The following is a 26490-nucleotide window of genomic DNA, read 5'->3' as shown; positions in this document are numbered from 1 at the left end:
ACAGCTTAGTAGTCCACATGCACTTTCTCAGGTTTAAAAGCATGACTGAAAAATGTTATACGCTTCAGCAATAGTTAGAAAAGATGGGATTTAACACTTTGTTTAAGTTTCGTACATTTATACGAATTGATGATTCCACTGCCCTATGTCTATTCTCAGCAGAAATGAGAAAAACTTTGGACGAGCTGCTACCTCTGGGAAGACTTGAGAAATCCATGTCTCGTCCGCAGTTGCACAACAGACCCCACACAGGTAGGAAAATGTTAATTGTGCTCTACCTCGGAGTCTGCTGGTACAGAATGTTGGCAGATCAGGTCCATTAACTAGCTGTACTAAATTTTTCATTGCTGTAGATTCCTTTTCAGGTTTGCAATTAATTCATTCAACTGAACATTCAGGTTTGACTCATTTTCTACAATTTTTTAAATGAAAACAGTGACAGTAGGGAAATGGGAACAGCAGGAGAAAGAGAAAAGGAAGACATGGAACTGAACCCTACTGGGAAACAACACAGCATAGGTAAAAAATGGCAATGAAATCTTTAAAAAATAATTATATAAATTGAAAAAAAAAAATTGAAGTCACACGTGTGAAGAGATACTGCTAGAAAAATCAGAGGGCAGAAAATGTCACAGATGGATATGGATCTAGGAAAAATTTTGGGACAGTAGCAGAAGTAAAATAAACATAGGTAGTCGCTAGTCAAAACAGGTTCTTCCATAAGGTAGAAGAAGAATCAGACCGCAGCACTGTGATTTGCTGAGTTTGAACAAGATGACAGAGTAACAGGCATACTATCAAAGAGATATTCTGCATAAGCAGAGAGGCTGACTGCTGGAGATCAGAAACAGAGACTTGATCAAAGAGGTACAAAAATAGTAGAGGAAATTAACAATGAAGAAATCACTTACATTTTAACTCTGAAAAAAAGGCACACAATAAAGGAAGAATTGTGAGGGAAAGGAATATTCTCCCTGACAGGATACAAAAAGACAAGGGCTGTGACCAGAAGAATGTAGAATAGAGAATAGACAGAAGTATCGGCAATTTTCAATAAGGATGCCACAATGTATTGATTAAAAAGTGTAAGAAAGTGTTTGTCATTTCATAAGGGCTGTTGTATACTAGATGACAGTAGTGTCAGGGTTTGACCAGAGAGATCATGATAAATAATGTTAAAAATTTACCTGCCTTTGATGAGCTAAAAATTCAATCAAAGAGCTTGAACTCTTTGAGCACGCAATGCTTTCATCTTAATCATCCATCTTGTTCAGAACTGTGTATATATTTAGTAAGAATGATGGTACACCTTCTTTGCACCAAAATGGTGAAAAACTAAGAATTATGTCACTCTATATAGGGACTATAGAGCTGCACTGCCAAGGAGCTCCAAGTTTGAATGCAATCATCTTACTTTCACAAAACAGAAATTAAATTTTTACCACATGGGAAATACGGTGAAGTGAGAATATGCATAGCATCAAGCCATAGAACATTTCAGCATAATGAAAGCACTTTATTCGGGAGTGGCCCTACTTAAAGTTCATTTTAGCAATGATACTTCAACACAAATTTTGTAATAAAGATAATGGAAGTTAACTTCAACACAAGTTACTTCTCACCCTCACCAACACCCTTCTACTGTAAAAAATTAGCATCTAAAGAGCACTTTTTCTATCTCTAAAAACTGGCAGTGACAGAGACTAGAAAGATCTTTGAGATTAGAAAATCTCAAAATAATCCAAACTCCGAACCTCTACATTTAGCAAGAATCTGAATCTGCCGAACCATATTATTTGTAAAGAACAGATGTTTTTCAGGGATAAAAAAGTATATGATGTATATATGGAATTTAAGAATGCAAAGACTTGCACACTCACAATTGCAAGCAAAATTTCTTGGTTGTATTCAGAAGAGATAACGTCTTATAAAACAGATCAAAGGGATATTTCTGTAAATGGAAATAACTGAAATTTGTGTTTCAAGGTTATATCACAAGCTAGAATTTGGATGAATCTCTGTTTTCCCTCTTCACCAATCTCTTGCATCATCAGAGACTGAGTAACAACCATCAGAAAACGTGAGCAACAGATGTATGTAGAACTGATTAGCAGATTAAAGACACTGTGGTTACACACACACGCATTTACACTCATATAAACTTAAGTGTTTAAAATTTAACACAAAGCTTTTTAAAATAGTCAATAAACCTATATCCAGTGACATTTCCCAACTCTTGGAAAAGGAAAATCATTGTATAAATTATACATTATAAATCCCATTACTCAAAACTTGAAAAAAAAGCTATAAAAAGGAAACGGCATGCAACTCGAATTAAAAAAAAAATAATTAGTTCCACCAACGTTGTATCTATTCTTTAAAATTGTCTTAGTTACTTTCACCTATGTATATCCTTTGAAGAGTTTCAGCTTCAAATACTATGCAGATTTCCAGAGATTTTAACTTTAAAAAGTGATCCTAAAACCTATAATATATTTCTAAATCAGTAAAAATATCATAATGTAGGGCAGCAGAACCTAATACAGACCTCAGAAAATACTCTAACGAGCACTTAGAAAAAGAAACCCACAGTTACTGACAGGCCACAATCCAGGAAAGAAGAATGACAAATATTTGGAAAGCACATTATGGAAGGTGTTAAAGCTTTTATTAAAATGGGACTGATAGTATAAACTAGTCAGCTAACTGCTGACCAAATAAAAGGGCACAAAAATATCTGGAAAAATATTTGAGATACACTTTGTATAACTATTAATGGCAGATACAGCTTACTATGAGATGACCCTAAGTAACACTCCAGAAGCTACGAATAGGATTGCAAGGTGGATGTTTACTCTAAAATTTGTGGACAAAGCCCAGCAGAAATTGAGCTTATAACCAAACAGATAATCCATTCCCCTACTACAATGTCCATTTTTTTCAGTCCAGATATTGAGGGACAAACTGAATAACTGGTTTGTCCAGGCTTTCATGTTTTGTTGACCAAAAGAAGAGTCCCTAGCCTGAATGACTGAACATACAAGAAACAGCATTACCTCATTATGAACCTAAAGAAACTGAGAGAGCTGAACAAAACTTGTCCCTTGGCATATCACCCCTGTTTGGAAGCCATACTAATCCTCTCTGCATCCTTCAAGCTTAAGCGTATGTGCTGCAGGTTCAGTAGCGTTTCAGTACCGGTTTCAAGGATCTCCACCAGTTATAGAGAGACCCAGACAGAAATGACATTATCAGTTACATAGGCGGGATTACAAGTCTGTGCGCACAACACTGACCATGGATCTTCAGCAGTTGTGGAGATAACTGATAAATCCATGCCAGAAAAATGTTATAATAATATTTCTATTTGTAACTGGTGCACCACTTAGGGCAAGAGTGCTCTCCAAGCAAAGCTATTATTTTTTAGTTATACTGTATATAACCAAGGCGTATTTAAACAAAGAAAAATATGACAAGTAACTGCTTATCTGGCCCATGACTACAGCTAACCCTGCATGTTCTTTCCTTTTCCTTAACAAGCACTAGATCATTATTCTAGCAGAAAACCAAATGACTAGTGAAATCAGGACTGTCCATTAACGTACTTGCCAGTGCTTTTATTCTAATAACTATTTCAGTGTGTTACAAAATGTTGCACAATTAACAGTGCACCACAGAAGCTGCCTTTTTGATTGATCTGTGGTATTCCTTTTCGTTGTCAATGCCCTGAATGTCAAGCTCTTCACTCTGAAGCTCCCACAGAACAAGAATTTTAAAGACGATTTATTCCTCTTAGAAATAATAGGGAGCAGCAAAACGGCTTGGAAAAGATGTATCTATAACTCAGTTTATAAAACATTTCTCACTACAGAGAGAAAATACCAGTACCAATACATCAAAACTGAACTATTTAGTTTACAAAACTCACTATTAAATGACATGTATAACTTATTAAAAGTAATGTTTTCAGGAAGATCCTTAGATTTATATTAGATTTATATTAGTTGTCAATGTCTCTTTAAGACTTCTCCAGAAAAACAGAAATCATTGTGTAAAAAATGGCACTTTACCATACTGTATTGTCACAACATAATGGCATGGTCATTGCATCACTTTCACATAACGCAATATCAGGACAGAAGAGTAGGAATGGATTTTAAGAAAAACATCAACTTAGAATTTCACATGGTGTGTTCGTATACGCTCTAAACTGAAATGTTGGATATGCAGCAACAACCTTTGGTTTTTAGAAGACAGTTTTGAAAACATAAATCTAAGTCAATAGTTTCTTTATCTCTTTAAACCATTCAGCAAAAAAGTTTGGGAAGATGGGATGCAGGCCTTCCAGGCTATTAAAACCAGCCCTAGGTATTTAAGCAATGGGCAGTAAACAACAGCTATTTAAAGCAAGGGTGTACTAGAGTGTTCAATTTTTACATATGCAAAGAGATAACTTCATCCTGTGGAGGAAGGAAAACACAAAACAAAGTATTTCAGAAAAAGAAGGACCGAAAGACAGACAGCGAGACAGAGTGCACTTGTAAATTGATCCCCAAGACCTTGAACCTCAAAGCTCCCCTAGCCCTGCATTAACTGACAGAATACCCCTTCCACTGGTTAGCTGAGAGGCAGCAAGATTCATTGCATTAAAGCTAAATGCACAGTGAATTGAACCATAGTAATCCTCGCTGACCCGCTTACACGTACAGCCTGCTGAGCATCTATGTCTGTTATTTGATAAGAAGCATGGAAATAACATTCTCAATCTTTGAAACAGTGATATAGACTAGTCCTACCCTTGCAACTTTTACAGTTGCCTCAACACATCTGAAAATTCCCCACAGTGAGGTGATGGTACCTACCACGCAGTGAGCTCCCTTGCTTTGCCAAGATACACAGTTCTACCTAGGAGAGCTTAGTCTTCAGCTCATCACCATTCCACACTGCACTTTGGGGAGACCCTTCAGGGGGTCTTCAGCATAAAACCTGGTGGCTTGATCATCTTCATAAACAATAGGAAAATGCACTTTATTATGCAGAAGGAATACAATGGCTTCTCTATCATAAGGAATTAAGCTAATGTTTAAATTCTTAACTCAAGACGAAGTTTGTAAGACTGTATCTAGATATCTGTCACTATAACTCCTTGATTACCGCTTTTTCCCTTAATGCAAACCTACGATCAAGTGAGGAAGCAGTAATAAGTAGGCCCTGTGGGACTTCTCAGTAAGAGAGGTTATTGATATGCGGTATGGTTCATTTATCAATGTGTTCTCTGATTCATCAATTACTAGATATTTCTGATACTACACGTAGAGCATCTTTAGATCTGATATTAGTATTAAATGTTCATTGTATTTTAGAGACTGAAGTGCATAGCAACTCTCTTCTCAAGAAGACTAATTTACACCGAGTCCTACTATCATTCTTCATTCAACCTGTCAGTTTAGGAAAGCACCCTCTGCCCCACGTTAGCACTCCTACCACATGAACTGTTGAGGCTCCACTCCTTGCCACACTATGTACAGAACACAGCTTTAGCAACTGGTTGTTACTTACTCCCAATTAGTGTGACGCTGAACCAGTGGCTGCCAGCTTAACTCTCAGTTGTTCCTGTAGTACCACACCAATCAATTAAGCCAATTGATTTTGGAGAACTGTTTGGTTGAAGTTAAACAGAAACACTTAACTATTTTGTACATTCAACTTGAGATGTACTTCATACTTCCTAATCTCTACAAAAGCCTGTTCTTTTTCTCCCATCACACATGAGATTAAGAAAGCTTTTTTTTATTTTTCTTTGTAGACTATCCTTTTGACTGTTTCACAAATGTATATGCTGTGGGTCTCCTTTCTAGTGCTGAATTCCCAAGTCATACTGTAAGTTAGAAGACATTCCTATAACCTCTAAAGAGAAAAGATTTCATCTAGATGCCTCCCTGCTTCCTTCATCAGTAACCATTTGATTTCTAGCTGATTCTCATGCATTACTCAATGAGGGATCACAATACTCTAAAAAACAATCAAGGAATTATCTCTACATCTCCAGTATTTAACTCAGATTTCTGATCTACTATGTGTCTGTGCAGGAGGTAATCAGCCCTGTAGTTCTGCTTTATTTATAGTATTTTTATAAGCCATTTAGTTAGAGAAAGATATTTCAGTACCGGGACTCTGGGGAACTTACAGGAGAACAGGAATAGTAAAATGAAATATAGAAGAGAACAAGGAGAAATAGCAGAATGAAAGCTACTGTTACAGATGGCAATATTTAATGAAGATGTTTTATTTAACTACTTATTGCTGGTGAAACACAGGCCTTTGTGCCTGGATGGCAGAAATAAAATATATTTGTTCACATCTATACTGCTAAATTTAATATACTTGAAAAATCTCTAACACAGATTAGGAGATGGAATATGGAGGACAGGTAATACTTCTGTTTGAAACAGAATTTTTTGCATCTCCATCCTAAATATTTCACAATAGTTAGAGTCAGAAGATACTGCTCAAGATGAGTTAAGTATTAGCTCAGCTATGGCCATCATTATGTTCCTATCAAGTTAGAAAATCACAGAATCACACAATGGTTTGGGTTGGAAGGGACCTTGAAGATCATCTAGTTCCAACCCCCCTGCCACTAGACCAGGCTGCTCAAAGCCACATCCATCCTGGTCCTGAACACTTCCAGGTATGGGGTACCCACAACTTCCCTGGGCAACCTGTTCTGGTGCCTCACCACCCTCACAGCAAAGAATTTCTTCCTGATATCCAATCTAAATCTACCCTCTTTCAGTTTGAGGCCATTACCCCGTGTCCTATCATTACACTCCCTGATAAAGAGTCCCTCCCCATCCTTCCTGTAGGCCCCCTTTAGAAACTTGAAGGAATTCACTGGAAATCACTGTGGACAATATTATATGGTTTAGAAATCAGGATAAGACAACCTGTAGCGATTCACCAGAGACTGGGTAACATGAGGTATAAAAGTACAATATCCATAATCATTAATCTGCATTAAATCTTGAACTTAGATCTTGCCCTTCCACAGCTGAAGACAGTGGAGATTTTGCTATTTATTTCATTATTACTTACATAAGCACAACATTCTTTTCAAGAGAACTAAAATCTGCTTAGGGAAAGTCCCTGATAATGTTAATCAAGATCTTCATCTCACCATATCTACAGTTCAGAATTTATTTAAAACACTATTGATATTTGATTCAGCTACTTCAAAAATAATTTGTGGAGGCTGAGGAGAGTTGCAGTAGATAAAAACTTGGTTGTCAAGTGGTATAGCTTTAAACCAGAAACAAACCGATTGTTGCCAGCCTGTTTTCTTCCAGTAATACACACTGAGTATTTACTGTGTGACAAAACTAAGGACAAAGTTATGGTGAACAAAAGGAGAGATCAGGGCTCCAGGCACTTTGGTTGCTCAAATGAACTTTGATCTTTGTTACAACTTTGGTTAAACCATCTTCATAGCAAATCTGAAATAAACTAATGTCAGCCAGCACTGGAAAAGAGGATACCAGGGTTTACTGTAAAATCCTTGGTAAGTTGCGCAGTGTTGCGCATCTGAAGCTGAACATCAACGTACACCGTACATGGTGAGAAGGCTCAAACTGGAGCATGATATCCTGCTGATCCCCATCCCCTGCACATTGATTCCACATCCCCACATCCACATGTTTCTTTTTCTCTGTCCCTGTCTTTTGACGGGTACATGTCAAGAGCCACAGAACTGACCGTTGCACTAGTAGGGCATCATGGAAGCTTGGAAAGAGAGTGCTGGTGCTCAGCAAACGCTTTGCTCCAGGATGTACTTGTCACCTTTGATTTTTTAATCTTTGTCTTGCTGAGTGGGAGGGTAGTTAAAATATATGAATATATATATATATATATACACACACACACCCCAGATGGGCTTGCATTTTAAGTGCAAGTCTAGTCACACATGTTCTACTCCAGAAATGAGAAATCATTACAGGTAGATAGACTGTCAAAACTAAATCTGAAGCATTGATCTGCAAATAACCAGTTATGGCAGCAGTTGGATAAAACTGCTAAATCAGAATCTGATGTTCTCAAGGTCAAAAACCTAAGACTGAATACCCACGCAGATGCCAACAGTACAGATAAGCTTGTAAGATACAGTTTTAGGTGTATCAGTGAATACAAAGATTCATGTTCTTTTGAACTAGCATTCAAAAATGCTAGTTTTTAATCCTAAGGAAAACCATTAAATAGGGTCTTCCAGACCCTGGATACCTCACTAAGGGAACTGTGATTCTGATACAGTATTTGTATAAAAAATGGTGCCACAGCACATATAATGCAGCACAGAAATATTCCAGACAGCTTCACTTGCAGGGCACTGTATCATTCTGTCTCAAAAGTGAAAGGCAGACCAAGGAAGACATTTTCTTCATTTTTTTTTCCCTGTCAGTTTGATAATTTGATCACAAATGCTGTAATCCTAAATTCAGCCTCCTGCCCAGTGCCAACAGATTCCATAGAACATCAACAGTCCAGAAGCTTGTAGCAAATTTTTAGTAATTAAATAGGACAATGGTTGTTTGCACAGCACGGATCTTTATTCTCTTCTAACTGGAAAAAAAATCTTAGTTGCTGGGCATAATGCAGGCAGCGTTGCCTCATGAAAAATGTGTAAGAATGAACAAGGTTTAAGCAAAAGGTTCAATGATGTACCTCAGAGCAGCAGAAAAATGCCCTACACTAAAGGATTTCTGGAAATCCACATAAAGCTGATACAGAATCTCAGTTCCTATGGTTAGATATTCTCTAAAAGAAAGAAAGAAAGAAACAAACAAAAAGACAAAAAACCAGAGGCACAAAAGACGATCATAACAACTGAAATCCCCGTTGGCAGTCTCTGAAGAAAAGCCTGAATGGACATCTTGGCATCTCTAGCAACAGTCACCCAGGTAGCAGTGGAAATGTGAAACCTTCACTGAAACAAAGCTGACGGCAAAATTCTAAGGACTTTTTGGCAGAGCAATGCAAGAACATGCACTGGCTTTAATTCTGCTTTTCTGTGAATATGAATTAGATCTTTTGAAGTGACTGACCATTTCCCTACGACGGCCATTATTTTCTTCAAAAAAGCCCCATCAGAGAATCTATCTTCCCCTGCCAAATGCAGTGATCTTTACCTTTCATAGAAGTTCAAATTTAGTCCCATTGAAGCTGTTTGTCTTTATAAAGAAAGAGCAGGATGTGGTTTGTATGGCGATTTTTTATCTTCTGGTATTAACTGAATTTATTAAACTATCTGTTCCATATAATTACTTTCTGTAGATCAAGCCTTTCTAATAGGTCTGTTCTCCCAATGTCCTTGCTGTGTGCGCAGAACTCCCAATGATATTAATGAATCTCAAGCATGTGATTTGAGAGAAGACTATGTCTCTTATGTCATTTCGAGTGGTAAGAGTTCATAGCAGAGACCATGTAGTGCAAGCACTAAGCAACTACTGCCTTCTAATGAACTTTAAACAAAGCATTCTTCTTATTTGTGCCTCATAATGGGACTCTTCCTGTTAAAAAAGAATCACCCTACACCTCTATTATTGTGTTTCTACACATAAGAGGTGTTTCCTAAGTGTTGCTTTCCTATTTTTCCCTGTGGCATCAGTAATTAATTCATGCCAACAATTATTTTGGAAAACATAACATTTACAGTTTTGTTTAATCAACACAGAACATTTACACCTACAAATGCCACCTCCAGCTGGTGGCAAAAAGATGCGAGTGATGCATTTGCAGAAGAAAGCCCATGCATGCTGTCACCCATGAACAATCAAAATACATTCCAAGGACACAACACTGTTCCCACCCCACCCCTTGCCACAGGGGAGTTAACAAATGTTACCAGCTTCAATTAACATGAAAGGGTCTGTAAAAACAATAAAGTAATTAGACACGTTCATGGGAGATAATTATGTCATGTAAAGATGAGCATTCCCAGAAGTGCTTTTGGCTCTATTAGAAAAGAACATTTCTCCTCTCAAATGAATTTCACAGACATGTAAGGTGTGGGGAAATGGCACTATTCTCATCAGTGTTAAAAGCATATGATACGAATGAGGTCTCCAGCATGGCACTGACTGCAATAAATTATCGTGTGTGTTCTGTTTTCTGCAATGGGCTCAATTTATCATTTTATTGAAAAGGTTCCATTATGCTAATGCATTATAAAATCACTTTTTGCTGTTGCTGGAAGGTGAAGAGGGAATATCAATTTTTATATATAGAACTTGAAAGTATTGCAGCAGTGAGTTATCAAGGGTTAATAACCCCAACAGAAGATACAATATACATAAGAGCAAACTTCCAAGGACTTTGTAATGACAAATTTGCATAACCCTACTGGAAGCAGAATAGCCAGAATATTTTTCTTAAGCTTAACTATTTCAAAAGAAATTTTGACAGAATTAGAAATAGTTAATTGGTGGGCTGAAAACTCTCCCTCTGTTCTCCAATTTACCCTTGAATTGACACTGGCGACTGTTTAGGAAGTGCTATTTCAATGAAGGTCAGTTTAGAGAATGCCATTATTGTTCTTGTCGACTTACCCAGGTAGCAGACATGAAGGATAATCAGACAGAGGTGATTACTTGCAAAAAGTAATCTCTAAATCCAATATTACATAATAAGAATCTTTTCTTTCTTTTGAAGTATTGGATACAAACCAGGTAAGTATTAAAAGAGGAAGAGAACCATGTTTAGATAGGCAATTGGTTTGATCTTGTATAATAGCTCTTATGTGGCTGAGATGTGACTTGTATCCAGAAAACCTCTTTTATGCTGTGCATCAAAAAATAAAGTATTATTTCAGAAACATCACCATATTATGAGTAACTTTTAACAGGAAGCATTGTCTTCCAGACATGCCTTCCCCTACCTCCAAACCTACTCAGACAGCATAATCCAAGAAGCTACAGCAACTAATCAAGAGGGATAATTTAACTATACTGACACGATTGCATATATTTTCGCAGTTGAAAACAAGTAAGTGGAGCTACAGCACTGTGATCATTATCCCAATGGATTATCAGTACCCTTCTGAATCTCAGAGCTTCAAACATGGATCACAGTTTGAGAACTTTTGCAATACAACATGTACCAATCAGCTTGCAAACTCATTTAAAACTTTAAAGAAGTTCTCATTCAACACATACGAAATACTTAGCAGGACTGATTCAAAATTAAATGTAATCTCACTGTACCATACACAAATGTTTTGGTCATAATATTCTTGTAGTACACACCAGGATTTTCAGGCCTCAGATGAGCATACTTAAAATATGGTTACCTCTGAAAAGCATATGGTAACACTGTGATGACCTAGTCAGGCACAACACATAAGCATTTTGCATTAAGTGTGTGAACAATGTGAACAAAGGGACGAAGATGCGTGTAGTTGTACACAGGAGATGTCCAAGTGAGAAAAGGTTGTAAAAAAACCAAAACAAGAACAAGGGACTGCAAATGGCCAGAACATCATGCAGGTATGGAATACCCATGAAGGGGAGCTACCAAAACCAAAATCAAGATAAGCAGAGGAGATTCCATTTTGGGATGGGAGCAAACAGTATAAAAATATCAAACAAGAAAAGGAAGATGGAGAGGAAGGAAGACAAGTCTGCTTTCTTTGTCAAAGAGCTCTCCGGCCTTATCAACTTGATTTCTGTGACTATAAGGCATCAGTGTGACCTACACGGCATGAGCTCTGTGGTACTGTACACTCACAGCAAATTTAGGATAAAAGGTCTAACAGCTAAAGTCTAACAGTTTTGTATATGTAATGAATGCATAGTGATAATGATTAACAATGTGTAGGAACCAACCATTAGCACAAAGTGAGTTGTTAATGCAGGTATTTTGTAAAGTTTTGTTTCAAAGTTTAAAACAAAATTGTGCATACGGTACACTTACACAGCACGTAATGAAGACAAGTGCAGCCATGCTTCCCAGAATGTATTTGCCAAAATCAGGACTAGTATATTATTGTTGAGTTGGTACTTTATTCTGTTTTTCTACAGAAGTCCATTAGTTCCTTCCCTTTTCTGTATGTAGATTGATCCTCAAATTGTTTTTCATTTCATATTTAAAAGTTCATAAAAGAATGCATTTTAAAATCTCTGAATCACATGTAGACTAAATCACCACGTGCTACATAATGCACTCTCATTTACATTAAAAGTGGTTTAATCCTAATACAAAAGTAAGCTGTCAGTTCATCAAACCAAAAAATAGCATAGTAACCTACCTAGTTACTTGAATGTGTCTACTGAAACAATACATCGGTTGCATATTAAGTAATTTATGACTTTTCTTTCACAGCAATATGAACCTTATCCAAATTAATGTCTGTCAAAAGAACTACCATAAGAACCATGTAACCACCACTAAATGTTGTATTTATATTTCAAGAAATTTAAGAAAGCTCAGTGTAAGCACTCTGGATCATTTGTTGCTAGAACAAAATTTTGATAACTTGGGGAAAAGAGGACCTAATTACTCAATGCAAATTATACAGAATACTGATTCCTCCTCCTCAAAATATTGATTTACAATACCATGGACCTAAAGTATATTTAATTAATTAATTTTTGTTATAATTAATCCACAAATGATTTGTACAGATGCCAAGGGGAAAAAAAATCTTTATACTGATTAACTTCCCATGCAAAAATGCAGCTAAATGACGTGAGAGAAATTTTAGGAATCCTTTTCCCTTTTCTAAGGGAATAGTAAATTCTTTGATATTTAGTTTTGTGACACAGTGAAGCAAAATCAGGTCATGAGAAAATAAGTTCGTTACTGTACTTGTAACACCTTTGTCTGGTGCAGTTGCTGAACACTTACAGAGCTTCACATCTCAGAGTATCAACAGAGATGTTCTTGCAGCGCTGGAGGCCATTTTGGATGGATCAGTGTTCCCATTTTGATGGCATTCTCAAAAAGGGGATAAAAAAAAGCTGCAGTTGTACTCAGCTTGGTACTAGGTAACGGTACTCAGCCCAACACCATGTTAAAATGGGGAGGTAGAGATGCACACCATACCACTGTCCCGTCTGGAACTAATTGGACATTATAAGTTTTATAAAACTGAAGTAATTTTGAAATACTTCAGGAGCTTAGACTACTGATTTACTTCAAACAAACCTGACACAAAAATTCTGATCCTTTTAGGCATTTTGATTAAAAGAATCATAATAAAATGTAATATCAGTTACACAGCATAGGAACTTTTTAACACACAATCAACAGAATACCATTGAAAAAGTATTCGTACCACGTCAGCAATACCCTGAATAAAAGTGACACTTTTTTTTTATTTCATCAGATCTCTCGGAATTATGCACAACTCTGACTACCAAACCCTAAACCATAGCTTTCCTTTCTAAATGTTTTTGCCTCTGTCTTTCACACATCAGACTTTTACGCAGTCTGGGAACTAGCTCATTACTTTATGCTCTTACGCACTAGCAATACTCAGGTTCTGCCTGCCATAACTCATTTTTGTGTTATTTGTAAGGACAGGAGGTTTTAACATATATTAAGTTTTGGTAAAGCATTTCCTAACTAGGTGGAAAAGAATCAGTCCCTCTTTTTGCTAGAATTTACAGCTTGGCACACCTCAGTCAATACATACCAGTACCTTATTTACTCCTCTGTGAAAAGAGGAACATCAGAAGATAAGATGACAGAGACGACTTGCATGCAAGCATTTTAAAAAAGCTAGCTACAGAACACCAGGATATTCTAGGGAACAGACCAGATGGGTGATATTCAAAAGTTGCAAAGAAAAAGACTTAAGTAATAATGATGACATCTAATCATAGAATCATTTAGGTTGGAAAAGACCTTTAAGATCATCAAGTCCAACTGCAAACCTAACACTGCCAAGTCCACCACTAAACCATGTCCCTCAGTACCACATCTACGTGTCTTTTAAATAACTTCAGGGACGGTGACTCAAGCACTTCCCTGCACATCCTCTTCCAATGTTTGATAACCATTTTGGTGAAAAATTTTTTCCACATACCCAATCTAAACCTCCTCTGGTGCAATTTGAGGCCATTTCCTCTGTCCTATCACCTGTTACTTGGGAGAAGAGACGGACCCCCACCTCTCTACACCCTCCTTTCAGGTAGTTGTAGAGAGCGATAAGGTCTCCCCTCAGCCTCCTTTTCTCCAGGCTGAACAACCCCAGCTCCCTCAGCTGCTCCTCATAAGACTCATGCTCTAGACCCTTCACCAGCTTCATACATAGCTGTGTAGCATGTTAGATTAAACAATAATCAATTAATGAATCCTCTGCCTCTAAACTGTAAGTTTAAATTTGTCCTCTACTCATTGCATTTGATCTCTCACACACAGAAAAAAAGATTATACTTGGTTCTACTATGTAGGTTTCTACTGCAGACTGATCACAACAACCATCACCCTTCTAAGACAATAGCTTGATAAGTGTAATTTCAAGTGGCAGTGGTGGCATACACAGCCTTCAGCCACTCATTCCCACTACTATTACTCATTTCAGCTGTGCCAAAGAAAATCCTCGCTACACAGTAAAGTTGATTGGAAAACTGATCTCTGGATTCATTTTTTTTTCCTTTTTTCTTGCCTGATTATTATTAACCTGGAGTACTCCACAACTCAGTGAATTATGTGACTACAGATTAACCCACCCAAACCCTAATAACAAAAACATCAAAGTCCCCCATATTGAACAAAAGTGGTGGGGCTGAACAGACACACGCAAGTTTTCATAGTCAGAGTCAAAACAAGCCAAGGAGTAGATAACAGGCCTATAAAAAGTACTTTAAAAAGTACTAACATCTTTCCAGGCAGAACTGTTGAGTCATTAGAGTGGCTCTTTTTTTTTTTCCTTAGGATAAAAAAAAAATCTATTTAACTTAATCACAGATAAAACTAGTCCACATATAGTCTCAATACATTTTTTCCTCAGTTGTCGTTCTGCCATGAAAATATTTGCTGCAACAGAAGATACCTATCAGTTTTTTACTCAGCTTCATAGGGTTTGCAGTCTGTGGAAAAATAGACCACTTGACAAATTTTAAAAGGCCTTACACACATATAAACTATTCTGTAAAGTCCAGCACAACTACTAAAGCCCTGTACATATCATATACAGTATGAAAAAATAAATAGAGAGTAGCGTTAAAAAGCTTACACCATTGCCTTGCTTTTGACAGTAAGCCCAGCATGAAACCCTGCCTCTAGTTTACCATATTTAAATGGGCATGCTTCCCTCTTATCTCATTATTCATTCAGATTGGGAGATGCGGATCATTAAGCTAGGTACTAATTTGCTCCTAAACTGCACTCATTCATCACTAGTTGGCAGTGAGAGGTTGATCAAGTCAGTTGTGGAACACTTCCGTGACCCCCCCACGAATTGTTTATTTTCTGCACAAGTTACTTAAGAAACTCTCTAGAAGTTATTTCAACAGTTTCAGTAGCCATTATGTTAAGCATGATGATTTCTGTGGTCAGCTTAGTCACAGAGGTATGTGTCATATTCACAAAGTATATTCTCTACTCTGGTCCTATATGTTTGGTATTATCTTCCAAATTTTTTATTATAAAGGGTATTTGTGTACTGTTCTTTCTAAAAAGATATCTCTGATGGCTATCAAAACAAATCAGAACTCAGACTCTGGTATTGCACAGAATGATGTCGCTTCACGGGGGACAAACAGTTGTCGGTAAGCGTTAGCTAGACTGTGTGAGAAAGCGATTACTCTGAGAAGATTCATGTAATTGCTAAAAGATTCCTCTGTTTCCTACTGACGAGCTTCTTTCTCATGAACAATTTTAAATATTACAGCATAACCCATTTGCAGTAACTTAACCTGTGCCTTAGATGATTTTTCATGAAGAGAATATATTCTCAGTAAAAATTTGGTGGATGAAGACCTACTAAAATCCATAGTATGAATTACCATATTTTGTGGCAGCTATGTTTTTATAAATAATGTCTATTTGTATAGAAATATTTTTTTATAAAATGTATGGATATGAAAACATTACAACAAATTGGGAACTAAACACATTTCCAACCCATAAGATGCCCAAAATTGTAGTTAAGGAAAATTCCATTGTGGAAATTTTACAGACTATTTTTTGCCTTCTTGTAGATCTCTGGGGCTTTTGCCAGCTTGTAATAATTTGTAAAAATATTAGCACAATAGAAGTTAGAGACAGAAACAATGCAAGAAATCACTCGATTTATCCACTATGAAAAATTATTTTGCTAGAAGACACATCATATGCTTATCACCTCTTAATATAGTTGTATTTTTTGTTTAATAACTAAAAGAAACTGTATGTTGGGGTTTTTTTCCTGTGGTGTAGAACTGTTCATCCTGAGAAACACAAAAATGTTCAGGTCTTTGCATTGAAATGTACCAAATCACTGATTTACCTGATTTTTCAGAGGGAAGAGAAGTACTGTTTTTTGTAGTATCCAGAATAACAGCCAATCCTGCAGAGAGGGAGGGAAGGATGCTCGTGCTGAGGTCTACACGTGTTAGACTTTCAGATTCTCTTTCCAAGGCTTTTAGAATTCCTCCAGCATGGTTATCTGCTGTCTCATCCTTGTTCTGACTGTTCTTCTGTGGACTCAGAACAATATGAACAATACTCTGCTGGGCCAGGTCACAATTCTGCAATAAAAAACCAAAATCCCAATAATTAATTAATTGTGACATAAGGGACAAAATCCCTCTATCTCAAATTTGTTATTTTTTAAATGGTCTCAAGCCACTTTGTGTAGAGTTTCAGTGTGCAGTAATGGAGTTTAAAGCAAAGTGACAAGTATAAATTGCTGGAATTAGGATTACTTACATTGGCAAAAGGGTCACAACACTTACAAATTCTAAACATTTAACAAGGAAATGGCGCACCAGAGCCAACAGCTTTAAATAACTCTGGTTTACTGGTACAAAGGAAAAACTCCAGAGGAAGCACAACTAATCCAAGTGCTAAGAATATTCAATACATAAAATGCATTTGCACAGATAATGCTGATACATACTCTTCTTGTAGCAATTTAGGGTCACATTTGACAATCACAGAAAGTTCACGACCAAGCTACTCCAAAGTATCTTTGTAAACAGAAACAGGGAAGATGATGCTACTGATGAAGACTGATACTTATTTCTTCTCCCTAATGTAACTTTTAATCTAAATCTGGCTTTAGATGTAGACTCAGTATGCTTTTCTCATTCATTCCAAAGAAAGATTACTTTCAACTGTTGTCTTCAGAATGAGAGAAAGTTTGTGGAAGATCTCATGACCGCCATAGTCCTTCCTGGTAAAACAAAAGGATTGCTACCCATTCGCCCAAGAGATCTCACATATACTTAAGTACTTCCTCTTTCTCAGTTCTCATCAGAGGCGATTCTTAGAGAGTCTTTCCAGGTCTCATGTCTTAGAAAGACGCAGGCTGAATAAGGATCTTATGAAAGGTTTATTCATGATAAATCAGGATAGAATTCACATTTTGTTCAGCATTTTCCAAATACAGAATATGAAAACAAAATAATACTTTAGAACTAGAAATTACAGAGCTTTCAGATGAACTACCGTTACTGAAGGGCTTTCAAGAAAGACTTGTATTGATCTTTCCACAGCACATCTTGCAACAAAACTTGTTCTTTTTTTTAGGTGATACCTCCTGGAGATCCACATCTAGTTCTTCAGTGGAATGAGAACCTACACAACATCAACCTATACACAAACAAGTTTGAATTTCTCTCAAGAAAATAATTTTCTAACTCTTCTCAGCATCATTAGGTTGGTCATGTCTGCACTGAAATGTAAAGACAGAATGCTGATTATATTTGGGAAGAATAGAAAGAGAATTCAGAAGCATTCATCTCAGTATCTACATAATATTTGAAATGTTTAGTTTTTATTTGCAATTATTACATGCATTTTTAATTGCAAAAGATTCCTTTGCAGATATTTTAGTGCTGTTTATTACTATCCCACTCTCTCCTACCACTTTTTCTCCTCCAGTTTCATTTTTGTTTAGTGGGTTTACTTCATTCTCTTGCATTACTTCTCAGTATTTCCCGCTCCATCCTTTCTTACGTAATGCAGTTCTAAAAGTCAAAAATCTGTGTTTTTTTTTAAATTGAATTTTTAATAACACACTCTCTCCTTAGCGAAGCAGTAATCATCCAGCAGACACTTGTCAGAGCAAGGACACTGCAGTATTCATACGCAAAAAAAGCAGTTATTAGATTTCAACTTTAAAACATTATGTCTCCTTTTTTTGTTCAACTTGTTGCCCATAATATTTTAATGAGATCCATTTAAATAGCTTAATAATTTCACTCATTAACACAAAATACAAAACACAGCTGTCACTCTAAAACTTCTCCAACTAAGAATGCTACATAACATTAAATAATTTAATAACCTAAGGGAAATTAATAATGAAATTAATAACCTAGGAGAATGAGGAACTCAAAAGTGATTTGCTCAGTTACAGCTAGAATTACAAAGGGAAATATATGTAAAAACAAAGGGTATATATGTAAAAACTCACAACCTTGGAAACCCCTAATCAACTGTCAATCAGTCAAACCATGTTTTAATGAGCATCTCTTCTGTCAGCTTTGCTTGCCTAATGAACCCCTGTCCTGCCTTTTATTTTTTCTTAACATCTACTGTCCTTCTCAGTTTGTTTCATTTTAAAGTTTGCATCAGTTCCCTGATTCAGTTCACAGCCTGACGCTGTGCCACGGTCACACTGAGTGTACAGAAGAGAGAACAAGGACAGTAAGGGCTGCATAAATCAAAGAAAATGCTCCTGCAAAACCACAACCTTTTTCAACCACTCTTGCTTGATCATGACTGCTGTACACGTTTAGCTGGATGGTTTAAATTGATTGATCTTTAAAAATAATAGGTTCCTTTCCAGTTCTTTTTGCAGACTGGTGTGCATGTGGTTAGCTTAGAAACAAAGTACAGATTGACAAAAGACACCCATCTTATCTTATTCTCTCTCCCATACTGTCAAGAACAACATAGTTCAAAAAAGACGTAAAATTTGCACTTTGGGCAATGTTGTGGTTTGGGCCGGGTTGGCCAATGACAAGATGACAGATGTTCTCCCCCACCTCTTGCTCCAAGGAGAGGAAGAAGAGAGATAAAGAGAGTTATGAGTTTAGGAAAAAAACTAAACTACTTTAATGAAAAATTAATAATAAAAAAATTAAAAGAAGATAATGAAATAGACACAATATATACAAATATACACAAAACCATATCAAGCTTGCAGGGAGGTATCACTGGCAGGCACTGGGGAAGTCCCAGACTGGACTCAGTGACTAACGGGAACTGGAACACACTGACAGGGATTGAAAGGCAGATGAGCTGACGGGGTCCTCCTCAGACACCAGTCATTAAAGAAAGAGAGCCACTGAAGAAGCAGTCCGTTGGAGAAGAGCCCTTGGAGAACCCCCCACTGGAGAACAGCCAAAGAAGAAGAGTCCACACAGAAGAGCTGAAGACGAGGACTGTCTGAAGCTGAAGACAAGACACCTGACCTGTCCACGCCTCCCCACAGGTGTGACCCCTCCACAGGGTGAACAACCCAGTCAGTGACCCTGGTTGCCACAGCAACAATTATCAGCAAGAGCCTCTCTCCCTGACAGAAAGTTGGCTCTGGTCCACCCTGAACCAGGACAGGCAATTATACCTCCACATGATCATATTCCTGGATTTTATTTAATGAAAGTTTTCATTTTAAAAGGGCAGGTGCAGCTTTCTTGCATCTCTTTATCAAAAACAAGAACAAACTTTGGAACATGGAGATCAGTACTGATGATGATAATGTAGGTCATACAGACAAGAAAGCTTAATTAGCAGATCCCAGGATAAGCTTTCACAGATATCAGCTAGGAAAAACAAACAACATCCTTTGATTTGTACGCTAAGTATATTTCATATGGAAGTCACTGATCAGTAATAAACATGGAATCCCAAATCATCAGTTTTGTAACGTTGTTTCTGACCACATTTGAATTTAATTTGGCTTGTGTCTAAAGGAGGAAGGTCATTCTCAACCTTTGCAAAAAAAAAAAAAGTGAGAAGACAGTCCAAGAAAAAAAATATTGAGAATATCACAGGCAGTTCCCAGAATTAGGGTGACTATGTTTTATAGCAGACTACATTTCGTAGGTAGCAGATGGGCTGTCTGCAGCTTTTTTTTGCTGAGAAAAGAGGTAGAATTCAAACTATTTCTGTAAATGTTTAGGTTTTGCCTTAGGTTACTATTGTAACACAAATTTAAGATACAATTGTTTATGTCAATGTCACTTTCATTTTCTTCATGTATTTGTTTTATGCCTCAGGAAACATTTCTTTTGAGAATATCTATTATTAATGATTCCAGAGATACTGTCTTGTCTTATCTGTTGATCCAAATTAATGCCTGTGATCCATATTCCAAAGGGAAATACTGCAACTGTGTATATTGTACATCATGAAGCATCTCTTTGCACTAGAGCAAAGGGAGCTGAGAAGATCCAGAAGTGATGAAACCCAGTATTAAGGACTGGTTCTTTACAGAGATTGGGTTTTGACCAACTTGGAAAAATGAATTCATAGCAGATGAAATTAAAACCTTTTTTCTTTCAAACCTTTTGCTTTCATATATTTTTCTGAATTCTGAAGTTGAGCTTCACAAGGCTGATTCCTTGTCACTTCCTGAGTCAATAACACAGTATCCTTTGGTGCTGCCAGCTGTGGGCAAACTAGGAGGTCACTTTGGGAGACCGAGTTAAATTATGAAGAAGGAAATGATGACTGTGTTTCAGCAACTCTGAAATCCTCTTGTTCTGACAGATTTTTGCTTGATATCTTTTTGACGACATATTTTGGTAGTAACATCAATATTGAAAGAAGCGTTCTCCATCTAACAAATATAGAACCCACTAGAGAAGTCATATTACATTTTGTGAAGTGCAATACACTTTATTTTGAAATGTTTTATTTAAAGAAACAGTAGAGCAGAGAATAGCTAGAATTTGAAGCTTTGGATTTGAATGTAAAAAAGCTAATTTCTTGTGGTGTTTTGTCTTGAAAAGGCATTTGAAATATTTTCACTTCATGTAAACCATCATTTGGGGTTTTTTTTAGGTGTTTGGGATTTTTTTATTGCCTACCAAACTCAAAAATCAATTGTTCACATTCCACTACCAAAGATCCAGTTCATACTTTTCCTATTATCTGGAGAGCCACATCTTTGCCTATGAATCCCTGCAGCCTATAGAGTGTAAACAATAACAGTTCGTCTAGTTGCGACCTATTTAGATTAAGCAGATAATAGACTGCCTGATGCCGCTCAGTAAGAGATTCACACAAGTTAAACGCTCAAGAAAAAGTATTTTAAACTTCTAGGAATTATCAACAAGAATTAAAATGTTGGTTTTCTTAACTGTGCTGCATTACAATATCAGATGGGAAAACAAGGGGAACATTTTTTGTCTCAATCTGCAGAATGAATGAAAAAATAGAAAAGCTCTCCATAGCAGAATCATAGAATGGTTTGGGTTGGAAGGAACCTTAAAGATCATCTAGTTCCAACCACCCTGCCGTGGGCAGGGACACCTCCCACTAGATCAGGTTGCTCAGAGCCCCGTCCAGCCTGGCCTTAAAAACTTCCAGGGATGGGGCTTCCACCACCTCTCTGGGCAACCTGTTCCAACAGCACAATACCTATAGCACAGTACCTATAGCACAATACACCTCTTCAAACCAATAGGATCCATGTAAAAGCACAGATGACAAACCAACTTTATTGGAAAAACAGAAAAAAACCCCACCAACATACGAAGTTCCCAGAAGAGAGAAAAATAAGCCCACCAAACCTCACTCTACTGTTGCACTAACACTCTCACGACCCAAGGGCAAAGACCAAGTCTCAAAAGCAGCAGACAGAGAAAGGAAATAAATTGGAAGAACAACACTATTTTCATTCCCTGATCGCAGACCAATGACTCAAAAAAGCAAGAAGAAAAAAGCAACAACAAAAAAATATCCTTTATTACATAGGGGGCAAAAGCTGAAATATTAATGAGCTTCAAAGTAGAGATAAAAAACACAGATACAGTGTTAACATTCTGATGAGCCATGATGGTCTAAGAAATGGGAAGGAAGATTTGCAAGAAGACTTAATAACTTTCATTTAACCAACTGATACAGAAAGAAAAACCAAATAAGCTTTTGGGCTCAGAGACTCTACCACAGGTCGTGGCAAGGGGATATCTGAAAGGAAAATTAACCACTGTTAAAATAATGAAGCAAATCAGCATCCTGATGTGGTATCGCCATCCGTTTGTGTGAATTCTGTCTGCTGAGTGGCAATGAACTAAATATTGTTCCACATGGGGCAAGGGAAAAAAAACAGTGCACCACTGGGCCTAAATTAGACAGACCGCTCAGGACTTAAATTCCAGCAATCAGAAACTACATGCTCTTTTATGATTCTGTGGAATATATCTATATTTGACTTCAGTTCACCCTTTCAACATTTTCAGAGTTACACATTACTGTACTTGTTTAGTATTCAGAATATTGCGGGTGCTAAGCAACGCCTAGAAAGAAAAAGAGATGTATTATTGAAATTATTTATTCAAACAAACATGATGAAAAGGCAGAAAACCCTTCACTTAGCAGAATGTTTTTACCCTAATTTTTATAATCTCTTCCTATTCAGTTCTTGCAGTAGTTTAAATATTGACCGTGCCAAAGAAATAGAGTAAAAGGGAAGATATAAAAAATGTGCTATGAAAAAGGATTCAATGCTTTCTAAATCCAAAATCTAGTAACATTTTAAGGACTACTATTAGAGTTCCAAAGATAGACTATTGCCGCAGCTGAAGGAAGGAGTACATGAAAGTTTTCAGTTCAGCAGGTTGAATTCAGTTCAGTGAAGATGAGGGTAACCAGATGCAAATGAGGGACGTAGAATCACTACATTTTTAACACAACCAGTGGCAAACAACAGTGGATGGGAGGCAGGCCTTTGGCATATTAAAATGACAGAATATAATAAATTGTCTTCTTTTAAGAGGAAATGAGACAATACCTTTTCAAAACACCTTTAAAATAAGGATAGGACATTCTTATTGTGTTATGATGGTTAAAACTTCTTTCTGTAATGACAGTAAATGAAGATGGATACAGTAAACAGCAATATACATTTACTTTTTCCCAGATAAGCCATGTTTATTGTGGCTTCATTATGTTATGCATTTTTTTATCTCCCCATCCTCCCCACCCCCTTAAATTTTTATCTGTTTTTTTTTGTATCCTTTTTATTTTATTCCATTAGCAAGTGTAACTGAACAGAAGACTGCCAAGTCTTGAACTACTTATTTAGGTAAGACTAACTTTGGAACAAATCTGGAACAAACTCAGAGTTTTGTTACTTACAGACTCTCTGTAAGGAAATGAAGTTGATACGAAAGTGGGGCACTTAGATGGGAGCCACTGGAGAGATATTCAACCTGCCGGTTTCCTTACCACTGCAGCCATTAGAGGTGGTTACATCTTATGCTACCTCACTGGGCATTATAAAGGTCATAGCTTTGAATTGAAGATAATCAGAAAACTTCACAGTGAAAGTTCCTTTTGAACACAGGTACACTTGACTGCATCATCTCCTCACTCAGAAAAGTTAGACTCCTCCAGCTCCCACTCTAGTTTTCAGTTGCAAGTCCACTTTTGTGGAGCTTTGCACACCAATTACCAATACAAGAAATTGATGACAGGATTTGCATGATCCTATTGACTGCAATGATCCCAGAAATCCACCATCTCAAAGCACACCTATTCTTCCAAGACATTCTCCATTCTTTGCCCTCCCAGAGAACAGGAATGAAAGCCAAGTTATTAAAAATCAGTGATTCCACTGCAACTTTGTTTGAGTGACAGGGTATCTCTGCCAAGGACTCCTGGATTGTGGCATCTAAGACGGGGAGAAGTGCACAGAATATCAAATTGGCCTCATAGAAGACGTGGAAACACAATGACTGCTCATTGCTACTAATTTATTTTTCATGTTACACAAATAAAATAGGCTAGAAACTGCCAAGATCTTCAGATTTTCTCCTTTTGAAATTATAATCATAGTCCATGTTATCTAGATAAAGGACAAAAATTTGGAATTGCAATGTGTCCGCTGAATTTCGCTAAAGGTTAGAAACTTCAGAGTCTTACAGGTAAGAAATGAACACAGAATATATTTTTTTCAAGTCTTTTCAATTTGGAAAATTAAGAAGTCATTATTAGGCCAAAATTATTTTAGGAAGAATCCCTTCAAATTTCCAGAATGTAAATAATAACAAAGGTATTAATTGCAACTACAGTTTCAATAATACACTAGAAAATGTATCTGGTTGTTTCTATTAAATTAGTGACTGTGTGGTGAATGATGACAAGCTAACTATAGGAGAAAATAAGCAAAGTGGGTTCTAAGTGGGTTTCATGGAGTGGTTGAGTGGGTTTCATTGAGTGGTTAATTCAGGTTAGCTACCAGGTGCCTCCTAACTTTGCATCATACATCGGCTCAGAATGCAGGACAGTGCATTTAGATGCATTTCAAATTAATAAAAGAACAATTTTATGTTAATTATTTACGTGTGACTCACTATATGTGAATTACATGCACAGATCTCTTCCTTATCAAAATTTATCTCCAGGGTGATCACTGTTTTTCAGTATTTCCCAAATGTTAGATTTTTTTTCCTCAACAGTCTGTTGTGTGGCAGAAAAACTTGCTGCAGTTCCAATTTGCATATCCTTTAGAGTTTGCAGATCCTGGCCAGGCTGTCCTGGAATGTGTCCTGGAGAGCAAGAGCCCAGGGGTGGAAAGGAATACACTGATTCCCAGTCACATCCTGCTCTAGGAGATACCTCCTGAAAGATGAGAATTTTGAGTTCACATGTTGCGAATTAAAACTTTTTCTCCATCACAGAAGCCTAAAGTTTGGGCTGACTCATGCATTGGGAAAATTCACTTTTGCGCCATGAAACAAGAGAAGTGAAGAAAAAAAAAAGACAGATAATGGCTAAATCCGTGTTTGAAATGTGTGCTTTAGGACTGCAGCCAAAACCTAAGCAAATGTCTCTGAAAGACATTCCCATTATAAAAAAGCAAAACCTTCTTCAAACAAATCTAGAAACTGGGGATTTGGTTGAATTAGCTTTCCTGGAATGTTCAGTATCCCTTTATTTCAAACTAGACCTTCTGACATTGTTCTATATTACTCTCTCTCTCTCTTACATGGTATGTTTTTTTGTAAGTACTGGTAGTTTTGCAAGTATCTTATTTAAACCTCACTTTCATTGAGACTTAAGGTAAAAAGATGTTTCTTGCTAAGACTTTTTACAATCCCACATTGAATGCAATACATTTTGGACTCATTTTAGGGTCTGGTAAGAGTGACCCACACTGATGAATTGTAATGCCTGCAAATTTTTGCTAATCTGATACTCTGAAGACTATCTGAAACTCATCCCAAAACACAACAGCATTACAAAAAAGTTTTTCATACAAAAAGATCTAATCTGATGTTACTGTACTGTAAGTATGATATAGAATTTGTCTCTTACTGTTAGAGAATGGTGGAGCAAAAGGCAAAATAGTTATTTTTACACAGACAAATTAAGTTTAGTGGAATCCAGGAAAGGCTCCTGACTTACAAATTGGGCCACTCCATAACCTGCCCTAGAGAAAGAGTCATGTTCTGCAAAGCTGTCACAGTCCTGATTGTGTTTGCCAATTGATAATTCAGGATTAGAGCAAACAGTAAGCATAAGAGTACTCCTGTACATATTGCTATATATTTTCTCTTCCTGTGAGACTGAATTTTCTGAAGACCTCTGTAAAGACTCTGTCCCATATGCAAGTGCCAGGTGAGAGAAAGAAACTCCATCTACACTTTGTAAGGAAAGATAATCCTAAGAGTCCCGAGACATTTACTTAAAACCATTGGTTTTACCGTTGCTTTGAATTTCCATGGGCACCACACTACGAGAACTGCTTGCTACTTCTTCTATCAGGTACTTTTTTATGTAATGTCATACAAAAAGGGTTAATCCATACACATTCAAGCTAAGATTCCATTATTTTTTAGCAAAGAGAACAACGGAAGTCGGGAATAGGTAGACACTGTGTGATTTACTACAGCTCCTCCAGCTAATGGTCCCCCTGTGTAGCAAGAAGCCTTGACTGTAGCCTTTACAAAAATAAATTCCTCTGATTTACAGCATAACACAATAGGTCATATATTACAAAGATTCTGCTCTGAATGATACTCTTTAAAGAGAAGAAGACTTACGATTTTATACTGACTAGTCCCTTAATGAGTTAATAATTTGCTGGAAATGGAAATAGTATTTGAACTTTCT

The 26490-nt window shown here is 36.9% G+C and overlaps 1 protein-coding gene across 1 annotated transcript in view; it reads right to left on the bottom strand.

Annotated features, from left to right (window-relative positions):
* Positions 1–26490, bottom strand: part of PRKN (parkin RBR E3 ubiquitin protein ligase) — a 779388-nt gene that overhangs the window by 498872 nt on the left and 254026 nt on the right. The window contains exon 3 of the mRNA XM_074580279.1: positions 16484–16724. Coding sequence (XP_074436380.1) covers positions 16484–16724 — 241 coding nt within the window. The remainder of the gene's footprint in view (positions 1–16483; positions 16725–26490) is intronic.

Source organism: Larus michahellis, chromosome 3, assembly GCF_964199755.1.
Source record: "Larus michahellis chromosome 3, bLarMic1.1, whole genome shotgun sequence".
Lineage (NCBI taxonomy): Eukaryota > Metazoa > Chordata > Aves > Charadriiformes > Laridae > Larus > Larus michahellis.
This window is presented reverse-complemented; position numbering and strand designations above follow the sequence as displayed.